Source organism: Heteronotia binoei, chromosome 10 (genome assembly GCF_032191835.1).
Source record: "Heteronotia binoei isolate CCM8104 ecotype False Entrance Well chromosome 10, APGP_CSIRO_Hbin_v1, whole genome shotgun sequence".
Lineage (NCBI taxonomy): Eukaryota > Metazoa > Chordata > Lepidosauria > Squamata > Gekkonidae > Heteronotia > Heteronotia binoei.
In genome coordinates, this window is record NC_083232.1 from 74,636,857 (window position 1) to 74,650,913 (window position 14,057).

The following is a 14,057-nucleotide window of genomic DNA, read 5'->3' on the forward strand; positions in this document are numbered from 1 at the left end:
CAATCATTGGCCTGATTCATGCCATGTTAATATAGTCATTGTGCAATGAGAGAAATTCTGTACACTCAAAAGACAAGGCAGATCTGATTTTTATATTTACATGTAGTATCAATTACACAGATTATATCTTCTACTTCCCAGATCATTGAGAGATGCTCCTCTCCAAATAACTAATGTACCCAGATGTTACCACCCTTAATGTAACTCTTACATTGTACTTCCTTAATACATCACAAAAGTCACCATGGGAAGATCTTAAAGAATTTAATCAGCTTCATTAACATATCTATGGATTCTCATCATCATGCTAAAAAATCTGCTCTATCATTTGCAAACTGCTAATAAAGTAAAACTGATGTTTCCACCTATTGTAAGAAGACAAAGCAAATGCCCACCCAATGCATTTGTTAACAGTTCAGCATATACTCATTCACCTTCTCCAGTGCAACTTCTCCATAGGCAAACTTGGGTGTTGTTGGAGGGATAGGGCCCTTTGGTAATTCCTTGTACTGTGATAAGACCATCAAAAAGAAACAGTTGAACCTCAAAGGACCAAGTTATTAATTTTCATGCAACAGGCATATAAAGATACCATGTTAATTTAGGACGAACTGCCTGGAACACATTACATTATTTTTCTGGAATCTTAAAAGGGAATTTCTTACTAGTGTCTGTTTTCAGTACAACTGAGCTGCATGCTGGACAGTAGGAGGACATTTCTGTGCAAGCTTGTAAGAAATGAATGTGATCAGCTGAAGTGCTACCATGCATTGGTCCTGTGCATCAACAGACTGATATGCTCACGCTCACTGGTTTTACTTATCTAAATAACTGACTCTAATTCTATAGGGAGGACTCAACATAACATACTTTATCAAACTGGAAACAGTTGGGAGGAGGTCCTATTTGAATCTGGGATACAGTATAGGAGGGGACAGCTTTTACTATTTCACTTGCCCTTCTGTGGCCACCATAGGAAAAGTAGACAGGAATCGATACCAATTACTGTAGGTTTTCCTTCGCAAGCAGTGCTGAGAAAAAGGTTGAGATGAGACTCCTGATTTGAAGTTGCTGTTTGTAGTTTTAAACAGACCCTGGGAAACCACATATGGATCTTCCATGACCACATCTAGTCACTGTTTCTGTGATCAAGTACAGGGGCTTCTCAATATTGCCCTTCTGCTGGCCAACCATGAAAGCTACCATGAAGTATTTTGACTTACTTGAACTTTGCCTCACTGATTTTAATGTTACTAAACCAGATTAAAGTCTAGACTGTAAGCCATAGTTAAACTTCCTTCCTTCCCATTCTTATCCACACAATGCCCAGAGGGGACATGATTTTTCAAAAGAATTTTGGCTAGTAAAAAAAATACTGAACATTATGTTGCTTACTTCAGGGTTTCAACACCACAAGTCCTGCTCAGTTGATTTGCAAATAATGTGGCCACAAAGCTCATATACACCAAGGAGCAGCCATTGGTTTCAATTCCTGTAGTAACCTAGAAGTCAAAAGCAGTTCAGGACAAACAACCTTTAGAAGAAACTCACCATGCCAATGACTTCCCTGATAGCAAAGTATTTCTCCGTGAGGTCTCCTGCTTCACTCAGTGGAGCATCATAATCATAACTAGTAGGTTGTGCCGCATAAGGTATATTGGCTCCTACAAGAAGGAAAAAAAATATAAGTAGAGAAAACCTCTATATTCTTCAACAGGAGAGTACTTTTAAAATTAGATGTCTCCCATTAGGGAACATCAGCTGCACTCCAGATTTGTAAGGTGGTGAGATCTGTGGTGCATAGGCTTCCACTGCTGATCTTCTAACCGTGTCCAGTGTTCATATTTTCCTAAAGACAGACCAAATATCGCTCCAATAGTTGGCCTCACTATTCAAAGGCAGGCTTTAAACCTGGAGACATTCCTCTCACCAACCATTTTTACAATTGACCATGGGCTACTGGCCTTAGGATGCTGATATCTTCGTCTGGCCATGCCTATTTCTTGTCTCTTATACTGCATTTCTGAAAGTGAAAGTCCACAGTGTAGCTGCTCATCGCGTGGGAAGATTTCCTTCCACAACTTGGCATTTAACGCCATGCAGTGTCAAGGAATACTTGCTTGCTCCACGTTCATAGAAAGCAGAATAGTAGTTCCCAATTTGCTTTCATGGTTTTTCTTTCTTCCCTCTTTTCAATCAGAAACTCCTGACAGTCTCAAAAAAAAGGAGTTAATTAAACTCTAAGTATTTAAACACACACACACTACTTACCATTCCAATAGCCAAAATTGGTCCCTCCTATGAACATATACCTAAAAAGATAAGTTGGCATTCAATAAACAGGGTGTTCCAGAATCTCTCTAGTTTTTACTTAAAAAGTGGTAACTCACATACATGTTAACACTAGCTCCATGTGCCAGAATATTACTAAGGCTTTTAGCTACAATTGATGCCGGTACGGTCATATGCCTACTGCCCCAGTGGTCCAACCAGCCAGTATAGAACTCAGAATTGACCTGCAAGGAGAAACAGAAAGATCAGAATCAAAATAAATACATTTATAACAATAGCAGATCAAGAGCAGCTCTTTAGCTCCACATTTAATTGTATAAGAACTTGTTGGACCATATTGAAGATTCACCCAGTCCAGAAACTCTGCTTCAAAGCGGATGGACATCATGATAAGAGCCATCCTCTACTTCCCCCCCACCAAACATCTGGGAATCAATTATATGCTACTTGTAAATATCCTATGAGGTCTTTCCTCTTGTAACCAGGATGAGGATAATTTTACCTGATTATTATAGCCGCTGCCCCCCCCCCAAACAATATCATGGTCTGTTTTATCAATGAGAGTCACCCAAGCCTCAACAAAGATTTTTCAGGACTATCACAGGTCTGCTAATGAAAAGGACGAGGATGGAAAATATCCACAATTGTGAATGGAAAGCTTATAGGACTCAAGCCAATGTTTTTCAAGTATTATGTCTAATAAATGAAAAATCTATCCTAAATGAATTTCTCTAATCTTTTAGTCTTCTCTATAAAAATTCATCAATCTAAGGCATTGTATTACATGAAGTCTTAACATGAATTACTGTAAACAGAAGGACAAGCCATGCCATTCCTTTTGTATAGAAAGTCGAGCTTTGCTATTCCTTGTATATAGGAATATATATAAAGATGGAATGGGTAGTGCATGCTTTCCCTTAGTCTTTATTAGGCTTTTTACCACTCATAATTGAAGAAATGAATGCCAAAATCTGTTAAAAATCCAGAACATTTCCTGAGCTTTAGACAACAGTCGCTTCAGCTCTCTTCTTGCTTCAAGGCACTGCTAATCACCCCTCTCCCTTGCTGCTCCATGGAACCAGTCATGCATATTTCTGTGGCACATCTTATGAGCTAGAGGTCACCTTTCCTTGTGGCAGAGAGTTGAACTCTGATGTTATCAGTTGAAAGGGACAGTTTTATAACAGGGGAGGGAATCTTCTCAATTTATGCACCTTCACCATTTTCCACAAGTGATTTCTCTAAAACAAGGCTGGCATGCTTTAGCACCGCTTATGTCAGATTCAGTTACCAGCATTTTGGACAGACAAGAACACTCTTAGTTTTCTTGACCAAAGATGCTCAGAAGGAGTTTTTAACCAGCTTAATTCCCATTAAATGTTTAAGACAGCTTTGCAAAATCCTACTACTCTTTCCTACCACTGTATACATGCTCAATTCTGTCTTTTTACCATCCCTGCTGCTTTGTAATTTCCCTAAGGCCTCCGAAACAGCCATGAGTTGCAAGTGACAGTCCTGGATTTCTATCATGCCAGCCGTGCCTTCTGCTAGACAAGCCCTCAAGCCTGATCTTAGACCAGATCAGACTTGCTCCCCAAATGCCTTACTGCTGCCACCTTAGGACTATTAGGTAATCGTATCAACAGTAAAGCATCAAAACAAGAAAGAAATCTCATACCAAGGGTCCTTTGGGCTCACTGTGTCTCTGATTTAAAAATGCTGCTGTGATGTTACTTCCTGCAATAAACAGACGAAACTGTCACACTTGATTCTTATACTGCCTTTTCTCTGTTATGACAGCACCCCTCTTTAAGGGGGATTTTTGGGCTGTACACATAAAAATTGGCCCACCTTTTTAACACCCTAAATGTCTATGCAGAAGTGCATGATCTTAAGAAATAACCACCTGACATTTCATATACATTACAGCTTTTATAATTATGAAGAATAAGCATTTGTGTATTACAAAGCACTTATTAAGTAATTAGACTTGCCTACTCTGGGTTTGGGAATACCTGGAGATTTGAGGATGGAACCTGGGAGAGGCAGGTTTAGGGACAGGAAGGACCTCAGTATAGTATAATGCCATGCAGTCCACCTTCTAAAACAGCCATTTTCTCCAAGACAAGTGGAATAAGTGTTTTAAACATATAAGCAAGTGACTTATGTATTCTGGAGATCAGATGTAATTACAAGAGATTTCCAGGCCTCACCTGGATGTCGGCAACCCTATTAAAGAAACAGCCAAAGCAAAAACCAAAAGGAAACCAAAAGCAAGAGGAATGAAAGGAAGGCCTAGATATAACTACTTACAATAAAGTAAAGAAAAAGAGAAAAGGAGGGTAAGGCATATACCATCCTCAGTGGAGAGTAGCTTGAAACAAGGCTTTGGGACAAAAGCTGGAGAAACACATGTAGAGCTGTGCCGTATATTTTAATATGGTCATGGTCAATGTTCCCTCTAAGCTGCAGAAGCCTTGTAAGCAAAAATTCTACTTTGTGAGCTACTGGAATTAAAGCTGTGAGCTACTGGCATTAAAGTTGTGAGCTGCTGCATAAAATAGTGTGCTCTGGGGGCATCCTTCCTGAGCTAAGGAAAAAATGTGTGAGCTGAAGGCTAAAAATCTGTGAGCTAGTTCACACTAACTCATCTTAGAGGGAACACTGGTCATGGTTTTAAGCTACAAGTGATCTGAACTGTCTTTCCAGTTTTTTAAAATGGATGACCTCCATGCCAAGAAACCTGCTTCCCTATGAAGTAGAACACTCTGTGAATGAAAGGACTTAAAAGCTGACAGTACACTGGTGAAGTATTATAGCTTTATCATTTAACTCTGCAGATGACATTGGAAAAGAGACTTTTTGAACATACACGGTTTTCTACTGTGAGCATATGGGAAAGGGGAATTTAAAAAAAAATATTGTTTTTTAAAAAGTTCCTTAATCTTATGATGCGATGAAGGCAGAAGCTCCTGTTGAACAGAAGTTTAAAAATGACTGGGAAGATTTAAGCTACACAGGATGTGTAGGAGCTTATCCTTATTTAACACATCAAATATTCTGTACTCAAACCTTTACGGTGAAATGATTTCAAACTGATGTGTGGGTTTAGGACTGCTTATCTCACTGATCTCTTGAAAAAAGAAAAAAGACATTAGGCTAAGATATGTATGTTAAACTGAGGCATATGACAAATTTCTAAGTGTCACTGATGCATATAAGCTAATTTTTTTGTGACGACTGCCGAGAAAAATGGCTGGTTTCTTTCTAATTTGTCTGAAGAAATCGTTGAAACATACAGGCTAATTTCTGATGTCAGGAAATGGGCTAAAAAGATTTATTACAAGTAACCAGTGTTTTATCTTTCAACATTTTATAAACTACCCAATCCTCTGAATATGCAGTTGGCTGCAAGTCCCACTGTGTGCTCAGGATTTCAGCCCAGGGCTGCTACCCACCAGGTCCAAAATCCACAGTTGCATAAAGGCCTTGAAGAGTTCCGCAACGCAAGAAGTTCTTAATTGCACCATCTGTTGTGAAGAGCACCACTTCATCCCCCAGATGGTTCCGGAAAAGATTCTGCAGGTAACGGAGGTAATCATAATCGCAAGTGAAGTAACTGCCATATTCATTTTCAACCTAAAAAAAATTAAGCACACAAAATTAAATTACAAAAAAAACCCCAACCAATGACCCGCATGAAATCTAAACAATCAGGCAGAAGTCTGATAATCTGTAGAAAGAACAACCTGAAAAACCCTCTCATGTTAACTCCAAGGAGACCACAAAAGAGCATAGTTCTTCCATGACACAACATTTCTCTTGCCAACTTTACCAAAAAATCCTGCTCCCCACCTTAACAGAATCTAAGAACTGGTTATCTAATGAAGAGAGCTGTGTTTCTCTAAAGCTTATGCTACAATAAAATTTGTCACGTCTTAAAGGTGCTACTGAACTCTACTATTTTGCAACAACAGACTAACAAAGATAACTCCTCTGGATAAGAAACAGTTGTTATCAGCATTTCCCAAGGCTTGCTTACTGTCTTTAACCCTTTCCTTTCAATGAAGAAAAAGGTATTTCTAAAGCTAAATCTCTGTAAATGGATCAAAATACTATCCAGAAATATTTTTTAATGTCTGATACTCTTCTCACTTGACCAAACATTAGCAATTTGTGCCACTGAAATGGAACAGAGATTGGAAGCTTCCCAAAAATGTTTAGGTTTTGGCCAATTTTCAGAACTAGTTTTCCTGAAGCTCACTAACACAGTCTTCAGACACTATGACCACATGTGGATTGCGGAACCTGTGATTCGTGCAACGAATTCTAGTTGGTCTATCAAAGTAACAATACACTAGGAGAAATTGCCTCTTCCGCTGCAAGAAGCCTCCTAGCATTCGAGGAAAGCTTCTCTATGAGCAGAATGGAACCTTCAGATCCAATATCGGGGAAAGGAGTACATCCAAAATGGTTTTGCTCCACTTCATTGGGAGAGATGAATCAATGCTCTAATGACTGGGAGACTCTGGATCCAACTAATCTGTGGTCAGATATTCGCAGTGCTGTTTAAATAGAAATAGCAGCTACAGAAGACTTTGGATAGGAGCTGCAGTGATTGAAACGCCATCCTTCTTGCTGTGACTAGGGAAAAGATAGCAAAAAATAAGTGCCTGGATTCCCCCCCCCACCCCATTTCAGAGCTAATGACAGTGGCGTGCATGGTGGGGGTCATCAATTTTAAAAAGGTTAAGGGAAAATAATTAATTACCCCTTGCCTCCTTAAATGGACTCAATCTTAATCCTGGCATGCCCTCTATTTCCATTTTAAATCTCCCTTTCCAGTAATCAGAGTGCTTTGGACTATGTGTGCCCCATATGTCTGCTTTCCAAGGTGGCCTGGAAATAGATTAGCCATTTTAAAGAAAAATACAAATTTCCCTCTTCTAATGAGCAGGGTTGTCTTGGACTAAAAAAAAAAAAATAGTCCCCTGTGCAAGCACCAGTTGTTTCCAACTCTGAGATGAAATCGCATCACGATGTTTTCATGGCAGACTTTTTCCGGGGTGGTTTGCCATTGCCTTCCCCAGTAATCTACACTTTCCCCCAAGCTGGGTACTCATTTTATCGACCTTGGAAGGATGGAAAGCTGAGTCAACCTTGAGCCGGCTACCTGAACCTAGCTTCTGCCGGGATCAAACTCCAGTCGTGAGCAGAGAGCTCAGACTGCAGTACTGTAGCTTTACCACTCTGCGCCACAGGGCTCCTGGACTACTTGCATACTAATGCCAGGACTCTAGCCTATATGGAGGGAGAACTACAGCTCATAGGGAGGAAGGACTACAGGATCACAGTCTCTGACCAGGAGCTACTGCAAATACCAGTTACGACAGTGTGACAAGTGTTGCACGGCCAGTGATAGGAGTTCCCATTTGATAGGTGCTGCACAGGGTAACATAGTATCCTGGTCTCCGGATACACATGGATTTGCAGCATTTGACCTCTTGGATGTGTAGTGAGGTGTCACTCATTACTTCAGTTTGTGAACAACCACCCCAGCACAGCCTGGATTTAAGCTTGTATCAATGGTTTATATTATCAAAAGATTTTTGAGTGGGAAATGTTATAACAGCATGCAGGATTCCCTCCCCACCCCCCACCCCCCGCATTTTCATGCTTGAAAAAAGGAAGGTTGATTTAAATGTAATTTTTACCTGCACCATAATAATAGGACCGCCATTCTGATAAAGATGACACTTCATCTTGGGCAGTAAGACTCCCATCCATCTCTCTACTGCTGCCAAGTAATCTGGAAAATTGTCAAGACAGAATGTACACAGAAATAATGTAATTTTGTTTGTTTTACAAAATTTTATTTAAAAGTACATGGTAGCAAAGATGATTACATGTATGCAAATAATCAAAGTTATCTAGGAAAAGGCTTTAGCCCTTCTTTGCAAATAAGATGCTCTCAACTTGTTATATTTTAGTCACTCTTTCTAGCGTCATTATCTTTTTCCAGATGATGCAAACATAGTACACAAAAGTAAAAATGTTACTGGCACGTTAAAAACACACAGATTGACACAGATCTAGCATGATGCTTTGTTATCAAAGATTTCAGGTTTTCACGGCTGGTAACATCATTAGGGTTTGTAGAATCTTTCGGGATCAAGTGCCGTGTTCTACTGGAGAAAGTTTTCCTTCCAGACGTTTCGTTCTCGGCTGCGGAGAACATCCTCAGTGGCGTTGCAGCCGGAGCAGGCGTTCAGACCTTCTTGGCTGCTGTGCATTGAGCATTGCACAGCAGCCAAGAAGGTCTGAGCGCCTGCTCCGGCTGCAACGCCACTGAGGATGTTCTCCGCAGCCGAGAACGAAACGTCTGGAAGGAAAACTTTCTCCAGTAGAACACGGCACTTGATCCCGAAAGATTCTACAAACCCTAATGATGCTTTGTTGTTTTAAAAGTATTCTTAATTTGCCCTTAGGACTCTTGTAGCGTGCTGAGATGTTACAGAGATGTTTCCACTGCAACAGTGCTTTCTTTAGTCACTGAATCCAATTCAAACCCACATCAGCATGTACATAGTTAGGATTTTTCTGTCCCAATTAGCATTGTTTTACCCTTCTACTGATTCTCATCTGCCACTTTATTGTCTGGTTACCCAGCGTACTTAGAAATCTTCTGGAACTTCCTCCTATCAGCCTGGTTTTTCACTATCCTGAATTACCTACGAATTCAGCTACCTTACTGCTCATCATTGATTCAGATTATTACAGAATAAGCCCTTTCCCATGCAGTGACACTCTTCTGTGGTGTTTCTGCGGCTGGCTATGCCATGGAGCAGCAACAAGCTTAAACATGCCCCCATATTTTCTTTCTGATGTCAATTCCTCCCTTCATACTGTGGGGAATGGTCTTTTTAGAAACTGGTAATTACCATACCAATATATTGTTATATTGCTGTCAATCACTATTTAAAGGCTCCAGTACAGCATTGCAGGGCGATGGGTATTGGCTGCTACAGGGAAACGAAAAAGGAAAATGGTACTGATGAGGACAAGACCAGGAAAATCCAGACTTCCCTGCCTACATGGTCATTTGGATCCGTATGTGAAGGGGTGCACTACATTAAATAATCACATGGAGATTAAAACTTCTTTGATTGAATTAAAGTAATGCATTAACATCACAGTACTACCGACAAATGAATATTTCCTTAAGACATTCAGTCTTTGCAAAGGAGATATACAGATGTTTGTTTCTTTGTTTCTTCATTATCTCAGTCAAAGAAACAGTCAATATATTAAAATTTTTAATTAAAAATAATCCAATTAAAGAAAAGATCCCAAATCAGTCAATCCTATATAAGCATATCTGTTATTCTTACTCTGCATAAATCGACTTTTTAGAAAAAAGTTACCATTTTGAAGTTTTATTATCCAGATTTTTGTCAGAATTTCAAATCTGGGAGATTTCAGTGAATTCCAAATCTGGGTGATTCAGAGACTATATAGACTGTGGCCAGTTCACACGACTGCCTTGTTCAGGCCAACAAATGACTTTAATAGGCTTTCTGATTCATGCCATCAAAAGATATGGTACGATGCTATTCAGAGTAACGTTATTTTCACAGTGGGACTTTTTCCAGGGCACTGAATCAATCGTGTAACACTGTTTTTTGTGTTAAGAGGTAGGTGAACAAAAGATCAACCTTTCATAACCATAACTTATTCTAACAATACATCTCTTCATTTTGGCTTGCTTCTTCAAGACTGAAAAAAGGAAGAATAAGTTTGACAGGAAATCTGAAAAATTCTAGAAGCCAGATGCAATCAAGCCTTGCATGTCAAACAACCACAAATTATATCTATGGACTGTATAGTATACATGATAAATACTACATTTCACCACACCTGGATCAGATGATCTCAGGACAATAGATTCTTTCTCTAATAACCAAGCAGGCAGACCTCCCTAGGAATGAAAAGAAAATTCTGTGAACATATTTCTTTTTGGAAATGCATTTATAAATTTATTCTGAGTGATAGTAGCCACAGCATTTTTTTAAAAAAGGAAAACAGCCCCTAACTAATAATGACCCAGTTCTATAAGCTGCTGAACTGATATAGCAGTGAATGGGCCCTGAACGCATTCCTTAGGTTCATGGTGATTATTCACTCCCTCTGCGTCTTTGAGAACTGTGCTGTTGAGTTGCAGGGGGGGGGATCCCCCTGTACAGAGACATTTGTTGATCCTGCCACTACTAACTGAAATTGGTGGGAGGGGGGGAGCTGACAAACTTATTTGCTTTATTTATACCCCACTTTTCCTCCACAATAAGGGCTGCCAGCTCTGGGTTGGGAAATACCTGGAGATTTTGGGGGTGGAGCCTTAAGAGGATAGGGTTTGATGATGAAAGGGAATTCAGTGGGGTGTAAAGCCACAAAGTCCACCTTTCGGAGCAGCCATTTTCTCCAAGTGACCTGAACTTCGTCAACCTGGAGATCAGTTGTAATCCTAAGAGATCTCCAGCCACTACATGGAGGTTCAATATAAACAAAGAATCACGGAGACGTTGAGAACAGAAAAACATTGTGATCTAATAATGAATACCAAATGTAGCAAATTTTTCAAAGTTTTAAATACAGTGATATTAACACACCATATATATATAAGGATAAGATCAATCATAACAAATTATTCTATACAACTTATGAATTCTTATATGAAGCACTTATGAATTCTTATATGAAGATTAATTCAGTCAATTAAGTGCTCAGTGCAAAGAAGATCTTGTATATTAAAGTGTTATAGCTTAATTCCATACCATACCAAACCTTTAATGGCATAATAGATTCAAATAAAAATACACAGAATATAAAAATTTAAACATTGGAGATAAAATCAAAATGAAACCGAGCTTACAGATGCATTCAAACATGGTCAGAATTAAATTTAAGGATGTCAGTCAGAAATTTTGCCACAGCCTCACTAACCACCCCCTCAGTATCACTCAATAAATAATAACAGGGTGGCAGAATAGACAAATCTGGGGGAAAAGAAAGCTTGCCAAATAAATCTTTACAGAGGTTATGGTAAAAAGAACAATCAAGCAATATATGCTGGATTGAGTCAGGAGTATTCGCTCCACAGGAGCAAAGTCTGTCGGCTAAAGGGACTCATTGATATCTTCCTTGTAAAACTTTGGAGGGAAACGCATTTAGTCTAGCCAACATAAATGCCCTGCGATGACTTGGAGTGGTCAAGTCTGATAGATAATTGGGCATTTTGCCACAGAAAGCATAGAGACCTAAGGAAGCTGGAGAGCAAATATAAGGGTCTGTTGGCCGTAATTTCGTTTCCTCTGATTCCCACAGTCTCAATTTAATACATCTGAAGATATATGACTCATCAGAGGTAGAAAAATCATCTACCTCTATCCTCAATTGATTAAGTTTGGACAGAAGCACTGCTGTCCAGGATGAAATATATGGGTCTCTTTTCATACAATCAAGAAGGCTGTTAGAAACTGTTCTAAAGTGAATTTTGAGCCAGAATTTAAACACTGCAATCCAGGCTTTTGTCTCCACCAAAGACTGACCCACTTCAGAGCAGAGAGCAAAGTAGGACACACATTTTGGCAAACCAAGAATTTGTTTAAAGAATGAGGCTTGAATGCCCTCCACTTTCCTGGTAAAAGCTGAGATCCATATAGAGATACCATAGAGAATTTGGGCAAGCGTTTTGGCTTTGAACACTTTAATTGCTGCTGGAACTAATTGATTGCCACTTGCAAAGAAAAACTGTTTAATTTGAGCAGCTGAACATTTAGCCAAGTTGACGGTGTTGTTACCATGTGAAACCCAGCTTAACTTGTGATTAAAGGTGATCCCCAAGAATTTAACATTTTTTGTTTTCTCAATTGTTGAGTTGCCAAGAAACCATCTCTGTGGGCGCCAGCAATTTGAAAAGACAACTACTTTATATTTGGCATAATTGATAGAAAGTGAATTACAATTACAGTTATAGATTAATTCAAAAGTCCATTTCCAGATGATACCTCAAAATCCTCCTCTGATGGAGCCCGAAGCCGGCTGATGTTCGCTGCGCCGTTTCAAATCTCTTTGTTGGTGCAGACTCGGAGAGAGGCAGACGCTTGTTTCTTCACTCCTAAAAACGCTGTTTTCAACCTAACTTTTATCTTGCCTTGATAGAATAAATTGTTTTTAAATAGTCTTACCCTATCACCTCACTTTTAATTTTTGGTGCAGCTGTTTCGTCTTTCTCAAGGTCTGGCTGTTTAATCAGTTAATAAGCTTTTGTTTTTGCTTACTGGTTGACTCAGAAGCTGCTGCAGCTAACAAACTACAGCTGATGTTTTATAAAGTTTTACAAACTCTCACATTGTCCTACAAAGACAGTTTTTTAGAGTCTCCTAATTTGAACTGTGAATCTAACTGAAGGTTGAAATTAAGTGAAGAAATAGATAAAATGCAGCCCCACAAACGGAGGTGGGAGGCTGATGAATTTGTACTTCCTGATTCTAAGCAAACTAAGATTGAGGACTTTTTCCCCACAGCTACCCTGGAATCAGCAGATGCCTTCCAAATACCTTTCCAACCACTTTTCCTTGCTAGGAGAGGACACTGTTGACCTTTCTGAGAGTATATACTTTGATTTACCCCCTGTAACACCCAGCAGTGGATTAATTAACAGTGATAATGAAGCTCCTAATGCTTCTGTTATCTACCTCGAAGCAGCTTCTCTGGTCAACAAAACCCCTGCAGACGTGCTCCTCTTGGTGGCTGAATCAATGAGATTTATCTGCGGAAGACTAAATTCCCTACATTCAAAACTTTAGAATGTTGCTGAGTCACTATCAAGTTTAGTCAGACTATCAAGTTTAGTCAGGATACTGGAAGTAAAAACAATTCAACTGATAAGCCCTTACCTCCACAGACATCGAGTATGAATCATCTTGAGCATGATGTTGATAATCAAGCTACTGCAGATTTGAGGTCATTTAGTTTTTCTTATCAACAACCCAAGCAAACAACCCAAGACACATGGCAGCTGACTTGGCAACCTTATTCAGTTTGCTTGACTGTAAATTCAGAGGAGTGCTCCTGTCATGGAAAACCCCTACCCTGGTCAGAAGACACATAATTTATTTGGCTCCCAAACTGGAATTGTGGACTTAAGGTCGGTAGAACTGCTACATAGCTTATTTCCAACTCAAAGGGTCCTTTTATTAAACAGTTCAAACTTACCTAATTTAATTTTTAAGGAAAAAGTTTACCTAAAGTCAAAAGGGATTTTTCCTACATGGATCTTTCACAATGCAAATATTGTGCCACTCATTCCTGCGGGCACAACTGGGAATTTTCCAGCTAGTCCCATTGTCGTCCATAAGAAGCTGTCGCCATTTCCTGAGACCCAACTCATGGACATCGATCCTTCGGATCAAGACGCTTTTGATCAAGAGGTCCGGAACCTCTTTAGTGGGCTCCCTATATCTGAAAAGGCAGTAGTTGATAGACTGGAAACAATGGCAGTCTGCCTGCGAGGGAACATTTTGGATGCTACAAGCCACTCGCCCATTATACTGTCGGCTCCAGCAGACACCGCTAAGGACCCCGAACTCAAGCTGAGATACATACTATCTTGGGGACTAATAATTCCAACCCTAGTGAGGAGTTTAAAATAACTCAGCAAAATCTGCAAGAAACAATCTCCGACCTTCAAAGTGGTTCAGCTAATG

General features: G+C 39.6%; 1 protein-coding gene across 2 annotated transcripts in view; it reads right to left on the reverse strand.

The window, feature by feature from the left end:
• GLB1 (galactosidase beta 1) overlaps nt 1-14,057 on the reverse strand; it is a 57,263-nt gene that overhangs the window by 14,224 nt on the left and 28,982 nt on the right. Inside the window, exons 4-11 of one of the 2 annotated variants that reach the window (XM_060247530.1) lie at nt 10,210-10,270; nt 8,007-8,101; nt 5,751-5,931; nt 3,971-4,029; nt 2,395-2,516; nt 2,272-2,312; nt 1,552-1,664; nt 435-509 (exon numbers count right to left, since the gene is read on the reverse strand). In XM_060247530.1, the coding sequence (XP_060103513.1) occupies nt 435-509; nt 1,552-1,664; nt 2,272-2,312; nt 2,395-2,516; nt 3,971-4,029; nt 5,751-5,931; nt 8,007-8,101; nt 10,210-10,270 (747 nt within the window). Of the gene's footprint in view, nt 1-434; nt 510-1,551; nt 1,665-2,271; nt 2,313-2,394; nt 2,517-3,970; nt 4,030-5,746; nt 5,932-8,006; nt 8,102-10,209; nt 10,271-14,057 lie in introns of both variants that reach the window. The other variant, XM_060247531.1, reaches the window with a different exon arrangement.